Raw genomic sequence first — 16,888 nt, 5'->3', positions numbered from 1 at the left:
AATTTAGATTTGCTCCCGTTCCCTGTCCATTGTCCTTCCAACCTATAAAAACACCTCGCTTCATGCCTACTTAGCCCCATGTCAGGCAGCGAATCCCCCACTAAGACGCGCACTCTGCGAAAGGCACCCTCTCTTGTGCTGAATGCTCCTACCACAGCTTCGGCGACGCCATTGAACGCGCAGCTGAAGTATACGCCTAGAAAACCTGGCAAGCTTAGATGGACAAGTAGTACTAATATCGTGCCCGATAGCGAGGAAGAAAACAGGTAGGACTTTGTACGACTTTATACAGATGTTGACACGCTAGACCGACGTAGCTACACTCCTGGCGAGAGCGTTGATCGGAAGGATAGGAAGGATGTCATTGTAATTTCTTCTGACGAAGAAGACGCGTACGATTCAACGTAAAAGTTATTCAATTTGTCTCTCACATCTACCTGTAGAAACGAACCCGTGAAATATAATCCTACGACGTGCGGACCTCTATATTTTTCAGTATTGTTACTGATTTGCTTATCTCAGTGGCGACGATCTGTCAAGCAGTCCCAAAAAGCCTAAGCGTGTGGTCCGAAGAATTGTGCAAAGCTCCGATGAATCTGAAGGCGATTCGCGACCCGCAACCAAGTCGGAGGTCATTGAAATATCAGATAATTCATCTGACGAAGAGGAAGCGCTACCGCGTATTCCGCAGCCAACGAGCCGCTCGAATAGTCGCATACCTCAAGTTGCGATATCTGCTGATGGTTCAGTCATGACTTGGTACGTCTTATAAGTCATGTGCTTGCCGTGTCCCTTATTAAATTAATACCAGGGACGCGCCTGTATCCCCACGAAAACCTCTACGCGTACCGGCAAATGAAAATACCACTGCTGGCTCGTCAACTCGTCTGAACAAAGAGCTTCCTAATTCTGTATTGAAGCCTAGTGCTCCTACGACAGCTTCTCCTGCCCCAAAAACTCCTAGGTCACGACCAAACACGAAAAAGGCACAAGCAGAGGCCGAGTTAAAGCGTCTGGCGGAATTCACTCAGATTCTGTTCAATGATCTCAATAGAGACGTTTTCAACAGTGGCCTTCCGGCTGACATTGAGCTCTGCTGGAGCAAAAGACTCAATACAACGGCTGGTCGCGCAACGTATGCCCGGTGAGATATTATTCTGGAGCGTAAGCGTAGTTGCTTATTTCATATATATAATAGGAAAGACGGCATAATTTCTGGGAAAATCGAACTGGCCACCAAGATCCTAGATTCTGAAGGCGAGTAGCACACGCCCCGTTTCTATATATGTCTGAATAGTGCGGTAGAGCGGGTAATGAAGACCCTCTCTCACGAGATGTGCCATCTTGCATGTTGGATAATCAACAAGAAACTCAACGAGCACCATGGACCCTTGTTCAAAGCTTGGTAGGGACTCGTATAATCACCAGCAGCATTGCGCGTTCATTTTTTCTTTCAACCAGGGCGGCCAGAGTGACCGCAAAACGGCCTGACATTGAAGTTTCGGTATGTTCTACTGTTTGAAGGTTTCATTTTCGTCTTGTTGACCATAGCATGAAGACTACTCATGACTACGAGATTTCTTACAAGTTTGAATGGAGTATGTGTCTGTTGATCTATGAGGACAAAATACGTCTAATTTTTGATAGGGTGCGAGATATGTGACTTAGTGTAAGCTCGTTCATTCTTATTTCAATCATCTTGACTGACTTCCCTGCAGTTATGGAAGACATAGCAAGTCGATCAAACCGGACGATGGTAAGTATCGTCGCTAGTTTCTCGATGTTACTGATGCTGGGCTTGCCGTTAGTGTGTGGCAGGTGCCATGAAGGAAAGCTTATACCTCTTTTCACTCAACGTCAGCGGAAGGCTCCTCAGACCCCGAAGGTCAGCCGTATGGCAGCGAGCAAGCCAAGGAGTATGTTCATATGCATGACTTGGAGCTTCTACTAATTGATGTGAATTGGAAGACTCACCGTTACGGATATCACCTCGGTTGTCTGACGCTTTGAAGGACGACACGATTGACTTGACGATATGCTCAGTGGATTCCGACGAGGAGGTAGCTCATGCTGCCGCAGAATCGGACTCAGAGGTGGAGGTGCTCGCTGCACTCTTGGGATCTACTACAATAGCTGGAACTAGTTCCTGATGCTCAAGTGATGACATGACAATTTTTTGGATAAAGTTGGTTGTATGATTTACGGACAATTTAGTACAGAGGTCATCTAAAATTTATCACCAGTTGATTTTTGATCTGCGCGTAGTCTCCCCTAGGCAGACTCTTAATCTCTTAACAGGCAAGCAGTCGAGATTTGAACTGCGCGTGGAGATGATTGGGGTATTCAACTTTTTGACGGGCTTAGAGAGTGCGTGTTCCTAGTTTTCTGGGTCCCGAGTGCGCTTTACACCTAGTTTCGATTCCTTTATATGCAAGAATGGCCGGGGAGATTGGTATAATTTCGAGTGTACATACGTAGTGTGTACTTAGGGTTTGGCGGCGGCCTCACCCTGAATTGTGATACAGACGTGCCGTACACGCACAGATGAACGATGGCCATAAAGTATTACTGAGTGTAAATATTTGGATCTATGAGGATATGAATAAGCTATAGTGAACAAGGCGTGACTTAACGCGACTTACAGAGTTTAGTAATGTCAAGTTTTTCGAGTCTTGGGATTTGACTGTTCTTCCGGAAGATCAGGCGCTTTCCGCTTCGTACCCAATATGCTGGTCTGGCCTGCCTCTTCTTCCTCTTCAACCTCGCGCTTGTCCTCACTGGACGCGTCATCATCTTTGGAACCGCCGCCATTTGCCATCTTTTCTATCTCTTCCAGAGTACATTCTATCCCGAGGCGCTGAGACTCAGCTTCTGAAAGGAAGTCGCCATTGTCATTGGTACCAGAAACTTTCTTTGCAATGATATCGTACTCCCCGAACGCGCCGTGACAGCCATATCCATCATTCCAGTAGAAGACGAGGAAAGGATGTCCATTATCATCATCTTCTGCTGCGATAGACAGACCGTGTCCGTCTTCATCCACACGATTTACCCACTCCTTGACCCACTGTACACTCTCTATGTAGAAGCAATTCGAGCACCCAGCGACTTTGCGAGGCACGATGCCTTTGAAAGAGCCTTTAATCTCCCCGTTATTGAGGGTAGCCTCAATATGCTCAGGGAGAATTTTTTCTGCACCACTGTTCTGCGCAACGATGGTGATAGCACCCCAGTCTTTCTCGACTATTATCTTCTCAAATTCTGGATGACCGCTGTAGACCCAGATATATTTTCCGGGTAGAACAGACAGATCGTATGGACCTTCTCTGAGTCTCTGTTCGAAGATTGAATATAAAATAGCAACAATATAGACCGTCTCATACAATACCGGGAACTACTTTCTTGTCATCATTACACCAATACTTGGGACCTTGACGGTATCCGCCACCATCCTCTTCGTCGACGTACATGTAATCATCCTGGTCGTTATGCCAATGAAAGTGCCTCATTTTAAGAAAAAGACAAAATGGTACTAGCACACGATTTTTTTGGCGTCTAAGTCGCCGGTTCATCGGTCCGAAGTGATTTCGGCACATTCCGTCGGTCTTTCAACTTTAATATTTGGCTGTATAGAATTACATAAGCAACTGCCCTCAATATTCACCATACTTTTCAAATCGCCAACGCGTGCATCTCGCTAGGGCCTCCGTATGTTGCCCTTCGTATTGCCCTACACAATCTCACTCACCTGCTCTTCTAGTCAAGCTATCTGAAAATACATACAAAATGACCCACGACGCAGTTTGGTTCTCTCGTCCCAGAAAATTCGGAAAGGGTTCCCGCCAGTGGTGAGTATTCCTCCGACTCTCAAGGTCTCCTTCATGACTAACTCCTGTGCCAGCCGTCTCTGCGCTCACCAGGCCGGTCTCATCCGCAAGTACGGTCTCGACCTCTGCAGGCAATGTTTCCGTGAAAAGTCTGCTGCTATCGGTTTCGTCAAGGTTCGTAGTCTTCCTTCCCCTTTCGTGGTGTCGGTTAATCTCATATTACTTCTAGAACCGGTGAAGCTTCGTAGAGCTCGACCCATTCACTTTGCGTCCCCTGCTTTCGTATACAACCAGCCCATGCCTTTATAACCGTCTTCATGATAGGGAAATAAACTTCTAGTTTCCAGGCATCTCCACAACTGAGTTACATTCCTGCGTTCCAAATCTATGTTATTCTATCGAGTACAAGTCTAAATGTGAGATGCTACAAGTCATGAATGCAAAAAACGGTATATTGCAATCAAGACACTCCAAATGATACACACAATGAGGCAAAGCATCCGGTTGACAAGTATCTAATTAAAGACTTTATACAGCTGAGGTTGGGGATAGGAATAACTACAGAATGACAAATAGTGCTGCGACGAGGATACTATTAGACAAACAACCGAGTTAGAGTGAATGAAAATAACCTGTACAAATGAGGTGGCAAATACGAAGTGTCCAGACATGAAAGCAGAAGAGGAATGCAGTTTTCGAATACAATGAGGTTGTGGTATGATAGATTCGGGACGGCAGTGCCCCAGAGATGGATGGATGAGGGAAAAAGAGGTGGAATAAGGTAGATTTTTAGGGTTTAGGTATCGTGCCAACAGACGCGGGCGTTGAACGAGGAGTCGTATGTTAAGGTTGATGTCGTTCCCGCCGAACGAGTTTACATCCCATAGCCAAAGGCCGATCTTTGGTAGGGGTCGGTGAGGCCCGCTCCACCAAATTGGTTGACGCCATTGAACGAGCCAGAATAGGCGCTTCCATGGGTCGCTGACAGACTATTATGACCTGAGTTTCCTTGCAAAACGTAGCCGTCGATGGACTGGGGCTGAAGGTTATGGAGCTGGGATGAGAGATGTGACTGACCGAACGACGTCTGCTGAGGAAGGCCGTAAAGGCTGCCTTGTCCGTAGACGTCTGTCAAAGTGTTGGCATGATGAGCCTGAGGAAGGTGACGACCGCCGGTGGGGGTTGTGCCTAGACCTTGGTTGGTGAGCGCCATGTTGACGAGGGCCTGCTGGGTATGATACCCGCCAAAGTGGTCCATTTGCTCGCGCTGCAGCTTGTTCTGAATACGTTTGCCATACGGCGTATTACGGATGAGAGGAAGGACAGGCCGAATTCCCTCTACAAGCAGTGCGCGTTGTGCGGGCTCGGCGTAATCCAGCGCCGTTTGAACACAATAGTTACCGTACGAATCACGAAGAAGTTTCTCCAGACGAGTTCGATTAAGAAGCTCTTCGATGAGCATTTTCCGGGTGCTGTGTTCTGCAACGCGAACACACTACGGCGGAACGTCAGAACAGTTCTAAACAGAAGGAAAAAATCTCGCACCTTTTCGATAACGTTGGAACTAAACTTCTGGACCGACAGCGCACAGACGTTCCCGGCGAACTGACGTATAACCGCATCGCTGAAGCGATTGTCGTTCAAATCAAGGATGTACTGAACGACCTGTTGAAACGAATTAGTTAACGACATACGTCAGACAATGAAGATACACTCACATAGTTACCATATGGATCTTGAACCAGAGTGAGAGCATTGTAGGTAATCTCGTTGACGAGCTGAATGCGCTGGTTGTCCGATGCGTGATCAATACACCGCTGAAGAACACAACATCCGTGACGATGCGTCGCAACTTCCACGCAGTTGACGGCAACGGCATTGTAAATAAACTACAGCGGATATCGTCAGCACGAGTACATATCTCCACAAAACAGCGTACCTGGTTGTCTTCGGGAGCCAACTTGTTGAGACACTTCTGGATAACATGATTGCCGTTCAAGTCCTTGATGAGGACAACAACATGAAGACTGAGAGCGACAATAATGGAATGGATCTGAGCATTGTAGCGAACATCAGCCTGCGTCGCTCCACGTAAGTGTTATAGGAGAGATAGTAAGGAAATTATACTTGCCTGACGTCTTGTTGACAAAAAGTCGATCATCTTCTGAACCGCACGCGTCCCATGCATGTTTAATGAGATGTTGACAAGATCCTGTGCGACAGATTCGCATATCACATTGCGCTGCTCATCGGTGGAAAACTCAAGGAGCTTCTGACACAGGTAGTTCCCGAAAGGGTCTGAAAAAATTCAATGAGAAAAAAAACCTGTCATCCTTGGCCGAACAACGCACCTGTCATGAGATCCGCAAAATGACCGAACGTTTCACGGAATATCATGTCTCGGTGTTCTGGAACACCCTCCTCCAGCTTCTTCTGAAGGTATCGGCAACCATGCTGGTCTTTGCATAGAGCAGGAATTTCACCCTGAAGATCCTCTAGACGTGTACCAGCAAAACGGTTGACTAGCAGAAGGTGAGACAGGCAGGAGAATAAGAAATTAGCTTTGACACACATTCCCGGTCAATGTCACCCCGCTTGTGCTTGGGGCCGTGCAAACCATTCATCTTGCCATCAGCCACACCATTGCTAGCCCGACCGGCGACTAATCCATAACGGGATCCAGAGTACAAGGCACCAGAGCCATTGGCGCTTCCGCCATTGGGGGTACGGCTACCCTCGAACCCGTAAGAATCATACCGGCCGTTGTCCATCCCGCCATTAAGCCCATACACGGAGTCCACACCATACTGCTATATAACGAATCATTAATACACGTCAATACGCGAAATAAGTTACGAACCTGCATGGATTCTTCGAGACTCCCTTGTGATGAATTGAATGACAAGGGGCCGGTCTCATACTGGGCCGTGGGTGTGAGCCGCGTCAGCGACGGTTGAAGGTCACCCGAGTTTACGTTACTGTCGCCAAGCTGGTGCGAACCCATACGAGAACCCAGGGTGTCGGTAAGGGGGGTGGATGGTGTCTTCAACAGATGCTGAGGGTTGTTCGAAATGCCAAGTGGCGTTGCTGGCACAGATCGGGTGGTACCGTTCAAACTCTCCAGTATGATTGGTGGTGTACCGCGCCTAGACGATGGAGGTCGAACATGAGGATGTCCCTGAGGGTGCTGGGGGACCAGGGGCGTGCCCGACGCTGAGACAGACCCTGCGAGCTTCCCATTGGCATCAATAGCGGCCGGGGACAGAGACAAAGTCGGGTTAGTCACTGTTCGTCTGTCGTTCCTAGAAGCGAGTCCATCTCCACGAGATCCGGGGAACTGCGGCCATTCCGAGTGTTTTTCCCGAGATTCCATGGCGCGACTAAACGAAGACCGTGGCGACGTTTGAGATATATGCGCAAGATCGAGCGCAGCCGATGACGTAGAAACCTGTGGGAGTTGAGTGGTGGGCTTGGAAAATTTTTGCAATAGAACGGCGCACCTTGGAGAAGTGGTTATACTTGTCATCATCAGAAGTGGGCAGATTCCGCATGGCATCTACAGAAGCGGGACTTAGAGAGGGTCTTGAATGCACTGGGAGCCACTCACTATGCATCTCCTGGTCCAACTGCTCGTCCAACATCATGCCAGCGTTAAAATTGCTACCATAGCGAGACTCGTCTTCCCCGTAGCGCGAACCCCGATTCAAGATGGAAGCCGAAATAGGATTCGGTGCGGGAGAAGCTCTATTGGAATGGTCTCCGGCGATAGCCAATCCCTGGAAATGACCTGCCAACTCTTCATCGTGACTGCTGGCAGACGTACGGCGGCTAGCAGGCATGCTTTTAGCACCGGCAGGGCGCGCGCCGCCCTGAGTCGAGGTACCGTTGCTTGGGTCAGGAGAGAGGTTGACGTTTTGAGCGTAGGTAACGGACTTTCGCTTGTCAGCAGCACCGACGGCTTTTGACAAGGAGTCGGCATCGACAGGAAGGTGCGAACGGTTATTGCGCATGCCAGGTATAAACTCGCCATTGAGGACGGCATTCACTCGAGGAGGGGTGGTGGGCGCCGAGACCGCCAGGTGCTGAATACCAGTGCCGTTGGGGGCGTTGGGATCGTAGGGAATGCTAAGCAGCTCCTGGGCCTGTTGCTGCTCGAGTACACGCATTTGATCTTCAAACATTTTGCGCTGAAGAGCACGCTGCCTTTCGTGCTCGAGTCGTTTGAGTTCGACACGCTGCAGGTAAAATACGTCAGCAGGCCACAAAGGATAAGAACTACAATGCGCACAGCAGACATATCCGGCATATTACTTCCCAACCTTGCGGCCTACGAGAGAAGAAAAGAAGTTGGAAAAAGTCGGCCGAGATTGAAAGGGGAGACATACGGAGTCAGCGAGGTCCAGAAAAGCCGGCGGACTCTGCTTTCTCTCGTCGGAAGGCGAGATATTATCAGTAGATATATTAGAATTTTCCGAGGAGATATTCATTTTGGAGGATAGAGACCGACAACCGTTCCAAGGATGTGAACGACAGAAAACAAAGCGAAGGATGAGTAAATAAAGAAAAGGCTAATTTCACAAGGACGATGCTGGATGTGCAGGGATGACAAGGCATTGAAAAGGAGAGAACAGTGATAGACGACGATGACGACTGACCTGAAGCCAAGTTTTGGGCCTCTATAAAGGTATTGATGTTACAACGGCTGATGCTAGACGACGACGACAGTGATGAACAGGGCAGCAGGCAGGCAAGAGCGGCAACAAAGCGACGCACCCTTTTTAATGCTCCAGAATCCAAGCAGAGACGGGAGATAGAGGAGTGAGAGAGTCAAGTAATATGGTCGCTGAGCACCGTGCTGGGGACCCTGAACTCTAATACCCCGGCAATCCCCCTCGAAAATAAAACTCCGTCACTTTCCGATTTCCGTCGTCCCTTGAAAAAAAAAAGTTGCCATTGATGCAAATTGATGGCCTTTTCTGCATCTTCACATATCACTGTGCCTCCCTGACCGCCAGCTCACTGCAAGAGGAGTTTGCTAGTTGATCGCCGTTCTAAATATCCTTGCTTTTTTCTTGGCTATCTTTCCTCTTTTTCTATCTTTTTGTCTGGACACCGCTAGGGCGGGCCACAGTCTCTACATTTTATCCAATTAGCGTCTGGGCCCTGTACGCAGTCCCCTTGCTGACCAAGCGAGAGCATGCATCACAGACGTCGCTAAGCTCGTTGCCATACACAGAATTTGCGAAAAATCCGCTTTTCCCCCAAGCATTCGATGCGTTGTCCGTCCTTCTCATTTCCTTATTTTGCGCTAGTTGCATCCATGGAATTCTAAGAAGTGCGCCCCCGTCATATTTAATGTTTTAGCGTCCTACAATTTCCTTTTGTTTCCCATCTTATGGTGATCGTACCTTGCTCTACCGAGATCCAGATCTTTTTACACGCAATTCATCCGGTACGTATGTGTCGGTGTAGGTCCAAGCGAGCCCAAAACCTGCATATTCATGGGCCGTCGTCCCAGAGTGTGGTACTTGAGTGGCCTATGCCCGGTCCTGACATCCGATTTCTGTGTCAGACGAATAGTCTAGTCTCCATATGTACGTGTTCATAATTTCGGGGAGACTTCGACTTCGAACCGTACACAGGATTAACAAATGGCATCATATAGGTATATCCGTTGTACGTGTCGCGCCATAAAATGTACATAAACTAAAGGCCTCCGTTCAAGTAGATCGTAAAATTCTAACTCTACGCATGTGCTACTATCGGAGGCGACGGTGTGGGAGGCGCTGGGGACGGATGCCGATCTTCCTCCACATTAATTTTCTCCGGTCCCGGAGAGCCAGACGACTCGCCTCCATGCCAGTACCCGTTGGAAGCGCGCTTATCCTCATCCGCCCTCTCACCCTCATTGCTCTCGCAACGTATAGTCCGGCGATCATCCTCCTCCGGCACGCCACCGCCTTCCTCTTGTGCATCCTCCGACGATACGTCGGGGGTATTTCCGTTTGCATGAGCTCCTTCGCCGTCGGACGGACTTTTCACCATCAGAGACGTAGGGTACCGAGAACGCAGGCTAAGGAAACCTGCCAACGGGTTAAGGTTTATGAATGCTCGTCCTTTCTTGATTCCGTCCATAGTAGTCGGTGTCGTTGAGCCGCTGGCAGGAGGCGTTGAATTATCGAAGGGCAACTCATGGTAGACCGGCTTTGGTGTTGCGGGGCTCTCACCCACTGGAGATTCCGAGCGAGGCGACTCCAATCCGGAGACAGACAACGCAGGTGAATTAAATGGTCGGGAGGGACTAAAATCAGAATTCTAGACATGTCCGTGTGAAGAATAATGTGAAATACCAACCCTACGGGCAATCCCTCGCCATTGGTCAGTGTTAAAAGTAAATTCTTGAGGTTAGGAAGCGTGTGGCGCATGTCCAAAGCACGAAGGTCGTAATCAGACATTAACTAGAAATTTGGAACGTGAGAGCTGTGCTTGTCATAGGTAGCAAAGTGAATACCAATTCAATATCTTTGTTAAGTAGGAAAACCCCATATTCGAAACGATACGTATCTACCCCTTTGGAGAAAAGGGGGAACCTAGGAAATTTATAAAAGCCAAACACGATCTAAAGATAATATACTCACATTCTCGGTCCCACCATTGCAGAAATCCCGTCACGGATTAGACTACGGCTGCCCACGAAAGTTACAGGGTACACCAGGCCTTTGCCCAAGTAGACTGCGATGAATTGGACGAGTTGAGCCGCGTAACCCAGTGCCGTAGCAACCGAGTCTTCGTTCACATCATTGTGGGAAATCAGGAATAGGGGAGGTCCTGGGTCACTTGAGGAAAAAGGTATGGGAAGCGGCACATCGAGGACGGTGTACAGTAGGTCCGGAGGTGAACGCAATTCAATCGGGAAAATCCAAGACAATGTCGAAAGCAATGTTGTCCGCGTTGGCTTGATTTGATTTTGTAGAACATCAAAACGAGACCTTGAATGAGATACACATTACAGCTGTAACATTCAAAAGAAGGGAAAGGCTGACCGTTCCTCTATGACAGATTGTGATATACTGTCCAAGTGGTCCGACCCTTCCAAAAGCTGCTTTCTCGCCAGCTCAAGTGTTTCCCGGCGTTGCCTTAGCCGATCCCGACGAGATTTGATTTCCCACTCTCCTAGAAAGAAAATTACATCAGGCACGCCACTAAATGCAAAGATTGTAAACATTTACGTTGTTGCCGCAGGGTTTGGAGGTGCTGAAAATTGGATTGAAGTTCTTCCAAGCGAGCTTCGCATTCATCGACTCGGCGCCTCTATAAAAAAAATCAACTTTGACGCCACATCAGAATGGAACAACGTAAGGGCAGTAACACATGCCCTAGTATATTCCAGAGGAACCAATATAGACATACCAGTTTGAAAGTGACGTCGTCTTCCATGAACTTGTCAATACTGCGAGCCACTTCATCTAACGATGAATATGTGTCGTGAATACATGCCTGAAGAGTCACCAATCTAGCGAGTGATTGTCACACGATTTCTTTTCATACGAAAAAATTCACTGACTTGAATAGGTCTCGCCAGCTGGCTGTTTGCACGTAGTCTTCAGATAATTGGGATTTGCGCCGGGTACCACGCCTGTACCGCTTCGGAGTAGAAACAACAGCATTGACTGGGGTCTCGGTGGAGAATATATCCTCGATATGGCGGACTCTTCGTGTGCCAGTCTCTGGATCGGACGCATATCCCGCAGAAGGAGACGGTGTCCTGTTTCGAGGGATCCTGGTCGATAAGAGATAGTAATCATGGCCTGGAGGATCTAAGGTAATGAGCAGGGTATTTGAAGGCAGTTGCGATATGTGTGAGAACTGAAATGAAGATCAGTGACGAAGTACTTCCGACTGGATGTACCTTACATCTTCTGGAACTGGTATCAGCTCTTCCAGGTTGAAGTCCCAAGTCTCCAGCAGCTTCCATTCAGTTTCATCAGGTATCGGGCGGCCCTTTCCTTTACCACTGGTATCATTCTTCCGCTCAGGCATACAAGCCCAAACCTGGACAGTAAGGTCTCCGCCAGTGATATCAGTCGAAGTTGAAAAGTCGTTTTGAGGGTCTACTCGAAACGTGGGGTTGGTAGAAGGAGGGTGAATGGGGGATAGGAAATCTGGCACAGGGTAGGAACGGCTTTCTGACTGAGACCGAGGGGAAGGAGTGGAACATTTAGTTACAGGTGGTGGCGCCTGGCCATTGGTTCGCAGCGCCGATGTCGAGGCAGACTTCAAGTGTGTAGATGACAGAGACTTAGGAACAGCTGTACGTGGCGCATATGTTGCTCTCTCCACATTACTGATGGTTGGTCTATGGCTCTTGACATTTTCGGCACCATTGAGTTTCTTGGTCTTCAAGCCAGAGGAACCGCGAGACACAGGCGGACGAAAGGTACCAGCTGGCCTCCGAGGGGAGGGAGAAGGAGTAGTGTCTTCAGGCACATTATTATGAGGAGAATGCACTATAATGGACAGGAATGTTTCGACCAGACGTGTTCGAATGACACTTTCCAGTTCAGTTTGCGTATGATTATGAAAGAGTGTGTTATATGGAGCAGCTGAAGTTGACGCCAGCGCTGAGACATCAGGACCAGATAAGGTAGCTGCGAGTGACGAAGCGTTAGAGCTCGCTCGATGTCGACGAATGGTAGGTGCAGAACCGGATGCAAATTTACTGGAAACACCAGCACTGCTAGCGCGAGAACCTGCTCTGGTTCTTCCTCTGGATATTGCCGCGCTGTCCCCTGATCCCTGACCTTCAACCACGTCTTCAGACTTCTTGCTGCGGAAAGTCGCCACTGAATTAGCCGACACCCGGCGGCTTCGTTTCAGTGTCAGAGAAATGTCCAAATCGTCGGTTAGATGGCCGTGAGTGCTAAACTGTGGCTGCTCTGAAGGCTGAGAGAGAGCGGATGCAAATTCATCTCGGACAGGAAACGGGGTCAGATTACGGACTTGAATAGATGTTATGTGACGAATACGCTTCTATGACAGAACCCAAATGAGCCCATTGGTGGCTAGAGATGGAAGGAAACGCAACTTGTGAGAGAACATCATAGGTACCGTCCTGTATCGCTTCTGCCTCCGCATGCGAGCCGGCCAACATTTAAAGTATTGCGCAGAGGGCACAGCGCGGTGACCTCAGGACAGTCAAACAGTGACCGTACCACAGCCTACAGGCTCCGTTTCGGCGAGGTGACTGAAAGATAGTCCGATATGCGTTGTTGTCGGTCTGAATGTAGCCCAGACCAATTATCGCTCGTCTTTATCAAGCTTAGGCGCAAGGCCTTCCAGTTGAAAGGGTAAACACCGTCGATGAGCCAGACCTAGAACGGAGTAGAAGCGAAGGCGAGCATAGCCCTAATCTAAGGTTAGGAAGGATGACACGTGCTGTATGCATCTACGTACATCGTAGGACAAACGGAGACGGCAATAAATTAACATGGTACATTTTACATGGTCCCATAAACAAGCAGTCAACTATTGATACAACCTTCTTAGACGTGTTAACCGAGATAACCTAGACGAATGAATGCGACGATGACAGAAATTGGGCAGACGGAGTGAAACTCTAATTATCTTCCATCGCGTCTGCGAAATGAGGATTCCGCCGCTCCTGTGACTTGGCTGCAGCATTTTGCACCTCCTTTATCTCTTTATTCAATCTAGCCGTCTCCCGATGCCACATGGCAGACACCTCCTCTTCCATCACGTCGTCTGATACCTCTGCATCGGCACTTTTGACACCCAAACCCCTCAAAACCTCGTCTGGTCGAATCCCTGAGGCGATTTGGACATCCCCTGTAATGGTTCCCGATGACGTCCTTGTAAGAGAACGCTTGCCACCTTTGCCGCGAGGAGACCCGATGGTAGACGTAGCGGACACTAAACCAACCCCATCCAGCATACCAATTAGGTCCATGAATTCACTACGCGAGACGGGTGTGAACACATCGCTATCACCACGCTGCAGCGCCGCTGAATAAAAGATGAATAGATGCGACGTTTCTACTCCTGTGGATTTTGAAGGGGACTTGGCTGCGGCGGTTGAGACGAGGGGCAAGCCAGCTTCGATTCGCTTGGAGGATAGCAAGATCAGGAGAAGAACAATGCGTGCTTGGAGGCCCAAGGACTTGACATTTGATATAATTTCATTGTCGTTTGAACCTTGGTTAGAGGGCGTGGAGGAGGGTGCCAAGGGTTTTTTGTTGGATGGTCCATGGCTTTTAAGAGCGGTAAGAACATGGGCAGGCGTGATGGCAGGACATCTATCGCCCTTGCAGGATGTGACAGCAGCATCGATTGTCCCACGTAAAACTTCGAAAAGGCTTCTAACATCTCCGGTCATAGCCGCGACCTTCTTTGTCAACAATGTCAAGGCTGGAGCAGGCAGGAGCGCTTTGGCCTGCTCTGCATCGACTTTATCATTACGCAAAGGGGCTAACCTTGCTTCGATGATTTGAAGTAGCTGCGTCGGCGTGTAAGGAGCGAAGTGAAGTGTTTGCACGGATGACCCGAACGAGGCAGATGACGTCAAGGTATGAGTGTTAGCGATGCCAATGACACGTATAACGGAGGGATTGGAAGTGGGAAGAGAGAACAGAGTCGTCAATGAATGAGTTGTCGTGGTGATGTGGTCCAACTCGTCCAATACTAAGAGGCTGTAGCAGAGATGAGTACTGAACATATTAGAATAGTGCAAAATGTCCATACCACTTCGTCGGAAGACTATTTATCAGAGCTTCTACGGCATCTTTCCCCCTCGTAGCCTTCTTTGTTCGACTAGATGACTTTTTCGCTCCCTCGAACTTCTCGTGAAGCCGCTCCCACAGGGCTTCAATACTACTTAGCGCCATACAATTGATCGTAATGACCTCGATATCATTGTCGAGAGAATGGAGAATTGAATTGACGAGGGCGGTTTTACCGGTTCCAGGTGCCCCAGAAATGTAGAGACAAGACGAATGATCTGCAGAGTCCAGGGGCGAATCAGCCATGAAACCCGTGATAAAGTCACGAATGATTGCACGCTCATCATGGCGCGCCGGCATATCCACTGCATCATCACATGTCGCACGAAGTAGCGCACGCGCCCTGACATGGAAAGGTAAGGGCCTAGTGGGCGTAGGAGGAGGTGTGGTTATCATAGAGGGTGACACTGGTGTGGCCGGCGTTGAAGGGGAAGAAATCAGAGAGGAAGCAGAGGCGCGACGCTCTGGAATTAATGATAAGAACAAGCAAAAGTTATTAGAACATAGAAGACGTACGCGCTCGTCGACGAGGTGGTGTCACTTCAACCTCTGTCGTCGTTCTCCTCAGCGCTCGCGTTGCTCTTGTTGAGATTGGCGAAGGGGCGTCCGCGTTCACAGCGCGGACGCGATAAGGAGGAATGTTCTCCTTGTTATCGTCGCCATCGAGTACGGTGACCGTCGTTTTTGGTCGCTTATAGCTGGGAGTTGGGTCTGGCGATGGCAACTCACTGCAGTGAGTGCGTTTGCCGAGAGTCGAGGAGCGTGTCGACCGTGGTGTTTGCATTGCTAGCGACGATGAAGATCTTACGACTAACCAGGTGGTGGTGTTAAGGTAAAGAGCGTCCAGCCAAACAACCAATTTTGATGACGGACGTTTGGGATCTCGGCCATCAAATTGTACGTGAACAAACAGCGACGCGCTGCTCGACGCGTCAGTCACGTGGACGACGCGACGATCACGCGATGTCCACGTTCACGTTTATTGTGCGACAGACTTTAATGCTACAATCATCAACATTTTTACTGGCTCCAATCCGTTTATACTTGCATTCCAAAGATTAGAGTATGGGCCTGAAATTTCTGAAACCGCAAGGAAGCCATGTTGTAACGGCGGCCGAGTAGAAATATATATAAAACGCAAGCTACAATCCCCTTTCTATCAAAAAGAACAAGACTCGTATCATATTTCAAAGGTTTATTTCATCATCGAAAAGGACATTCGACTTTTCAAGTGAAGACTCAATAGATTGTCTGACAGGTAGGGTTGATCAGCGCTTCTCACCACGCAGCCAAGCGATAGATAGCTTTGCTGCTAGAATCATATCAGTTTAGAAGAAAAAAAAACAGGGTGTTTGACCCTATCAGAGGTATGGAGTCATCATGACAGCTGGAAGAGCAGAGGTCAGAGAAATCTCCCTAGGTAAAGACGAAAGACTAAAACACGTCAAGGTCGACAAATAAAGGAGAATGGAGGCCGTATACAATCCATCTTGTTCGATTCTATAGCCCAGATATGCGGACATCTGAGAGGAGTGATAGCTTGTGCGGCCAGGTGGTCCTTGACGTCCGTTTCAATGGTATAAACCCCTCTTTTCGCTGGTTCAGCGGTAGAAGAACACGATATCCAGTCTCTGACGTTTTGCAGACATGCTAGACCGTACAGCGATGAGAAATCATATAGTAAGAAAAACGATGCGAATACCTCTATACACCCAAGCTCTTCCACTCAGTCTGGTACTAATCCATCAAAGTCGTTATCCAAACACTGCTTTATCGACCCGGTTAGACCAGCACTGACCAGCAGAAAAGAAGGAATATCCCTAAGCCTATCCCGCACCTTGGTGGGCAACAGTCTAAGATCGGGGCGACTAAAGAAATCATCTTAGAACTTCAAGGGGAGAGTATTTTATTTACTTACCGATGCACCTGCCATACGAGCAGTCGAGATCCTTGTCCGCTGAACACGGGCTGTGAGGTTCGTCTAAGAAAGCTTATGAGTGCGAGAATGGAAAAGCATGTATGGGAAACTCACCTTCTACGTCAATGCAATGTAGAGCAGAAGACCGTTTGAATATACGTTATAATTTGCGAAGGCAGGAACGAATGAATGAAAGGTCTGTTATTGTTTGAAGGTGGAGTCAGACTTGACATTGTCAACCCACTGTGAAGAGCTTCAGGCCCTTGATCATAATTGCGAGAGAGATCCGTATAGTGGCTGATTCTCCGAGGGTTTCGTCACCGAAGTGACGAAAGCAGATGCCTTGG

At 48.7% G+C, this 16,888-nt stretch overlaps 6 protein-coding genes across 6 annotated transcripts; 2 read left to right on the top strand and 4 right to left on the bottom strand.

Moving 5' to 3' along the window:
• The first annotated feature begins 16 nt into the window (after window positions 1-16).
• Window positions 17-2,368, top strand: EV420DRAFT_1570608 (SprT-like family-domain-containing protein). Its single transcript, XM_060474271.1, has 13 exons — window positions 17-266; window positions 318-392; window positions 444-473; window positions 523-759; window positions 812-1,144; window positions 1,199-1,257; window positions 1,306-1,405; window positions 1,462-1,504; window positions 1,559-1,598; window positions 1,648-1,669; window positions 1,719-1,756; window positions 1,809-1,916; window positions 1,969-2,368. Exons 1-13 carry the CDS (start codon window positions 79-81, stop codon window positions 2,148-2,150), a joined length of 1,455 nt encoding a protein of 484 aa, XP_060325781.1. The 5' UTR covers window positions 17-78; the 3' UTR covers window positions 2,151-2,368.
• Window positions 2,369-3,539, bottom strand: EV420DRAFT_1570605 (uncharacterized protein). The gene is made up of 3 exons (XM_060474270.1): window positions 3,384-3,539; window positions 2,643-3,334; window positions 2,369-2,588 (listed from the first exon to the last, which is right to left on the bottom strand). Exons 1-2 carry the CDS (start codon window positions 3,507-3,509, stop codon window positions 2,657-2,659), a joined length of 804 nt encoding a protein of 267 aa, XP_060325780.1. The 5' UTR covers window positions 3,510-3,539; the 3' UTR covers window positions 2,369-2,588; window positions 2,643-2,656.
• Window positions 3,540-3,786: 247 nt separating this feature from the next.
• EV420DRAFT_1648108 (ribosomal protein S14) lies at window positions 3,787-4,065 on the top strand (the record flags this gene model as incomplete). Its single annotated transcript, XM_060478115.1, has 3 exons — window positions 3,787-3,848; window positions 3,902-4,001; window positions 4,057-4,065. The coding sequence occupies 3 exons, from the start codon at window positions 3,787-3,789 to the stop codon at window positions 4,063-4,065; spliced, it is 171 nt and encodes a 56-aa protein (XP_060325779.1).
• Window positions 4,066-4,604: 539 nt separating this feature from the next.
• Window positions 4,605-8,314, bottom strand: EV420DRAFT_1715923 (pumilio-family RNA binding protein; the record flags this gene model as incomplete). Its single annotated transcript, XM_060479690.1, has 12 exons — window positions 4,605-5,322; window positions 5,373-5,492; window positions 5,546-5,716; window positions 5,767-5,880; window positions 5,959-6,125; window positions 6,179-6,349; window positions 6,400-6,637; window positions 6,688-7,275; window positions 7,328-7,383; window positions 7,435-8,062; window positions 8,116-8,154; window positions 8,213-8,314. 12 exons carry the CDS (start codon window positions 8,312-8,314, stop codon window positions 4,702-4,704), a joined length of 3,015 nt encoding a protein of 1,004 aa, XP_060325778.1. The 3' UTR covers window positions 4,605-4,701.
• Window positions 8,315-9,503: 1,189 nt separating this feature from the next.
• Window positions 9,504-13,186, bottom strand: EV420DRAFT_902253 (UV radiation resistance protein and autophagy-related subunit 14-domain-containing protein). Its single transcript, XM_060483932.1, has 10 exons — window positions 12,913-13,186; window positions 11,742-12,857; window positions 11,392-11,693; window positions 11,238-11,340; window positions 11,057-11,138; window positions 10,871-11,000; window positions 10,466-10,816; window positions 10,339-10,417; window positions 10,182-10,285; window positions 9,504-10,128 (listed from the first exon to the last, which is right to left on the bottom strand). The coding sequence occupies exons 1-10, from the start codon at window positions 12,976-12,978 to the stop codon at window positions 9,573-9,575; spliced, it is 2,889 nt and encodes a 962-aa protein (XP_060325777.1). The 5' UTR covers window positions 12,979-13,186; the 3' UTR covers window positions 9,504-9,572.
• Window positions 13,187-13,279: 93 nt separating this feature from the next.
• EV420DRAFT_1570584 (P-loop containing nucleoside triphosphate hydrolase protein) lies at window positions 13,280-15,456 on the bottom strand. Its single transcript, XM_060474269.1, has 3 exons — window positions 15,140-15,456; window positions 14,586-15,087; window positions 13,280-14,533 (listed from the first exon to the last, which is right to left on the bottom strand). The coding sequence occupies exons 1-3, from the start codon at window positions 15,405-15,407 to the stop codon at window positions 13,444-13,446; spliced, it is 1,860 nt and encodes a 619-aa protein (XP_060325776.1). The 5' UTR covers window positions 15,408-15,456; the 3' UTR covers window positions 13,280-13,443.
• Between the last annotated feature and the right edge of the window lie 1,432 nt (window positions 15,457-16,888).

The sequence above is a fragment of the Desarmillaria tabescens genome, assembly GCF_030435595.1.
Source record: "Desarmillaria tabescens strain CCBAS 213 chromosome Unknown EV420scaffold_47, whole genome shotgun sequence".
Lineage (NCBI taxonomy): Eukaryota > Fungi > Basidiomycota > Agaricomycetes > Agaricales > Physalacriaceae > Desarmillaria > Desarmillaria tabescens.
This window is presented reverse-complemented; position numbering and strand designations above follow the sequence as displayed.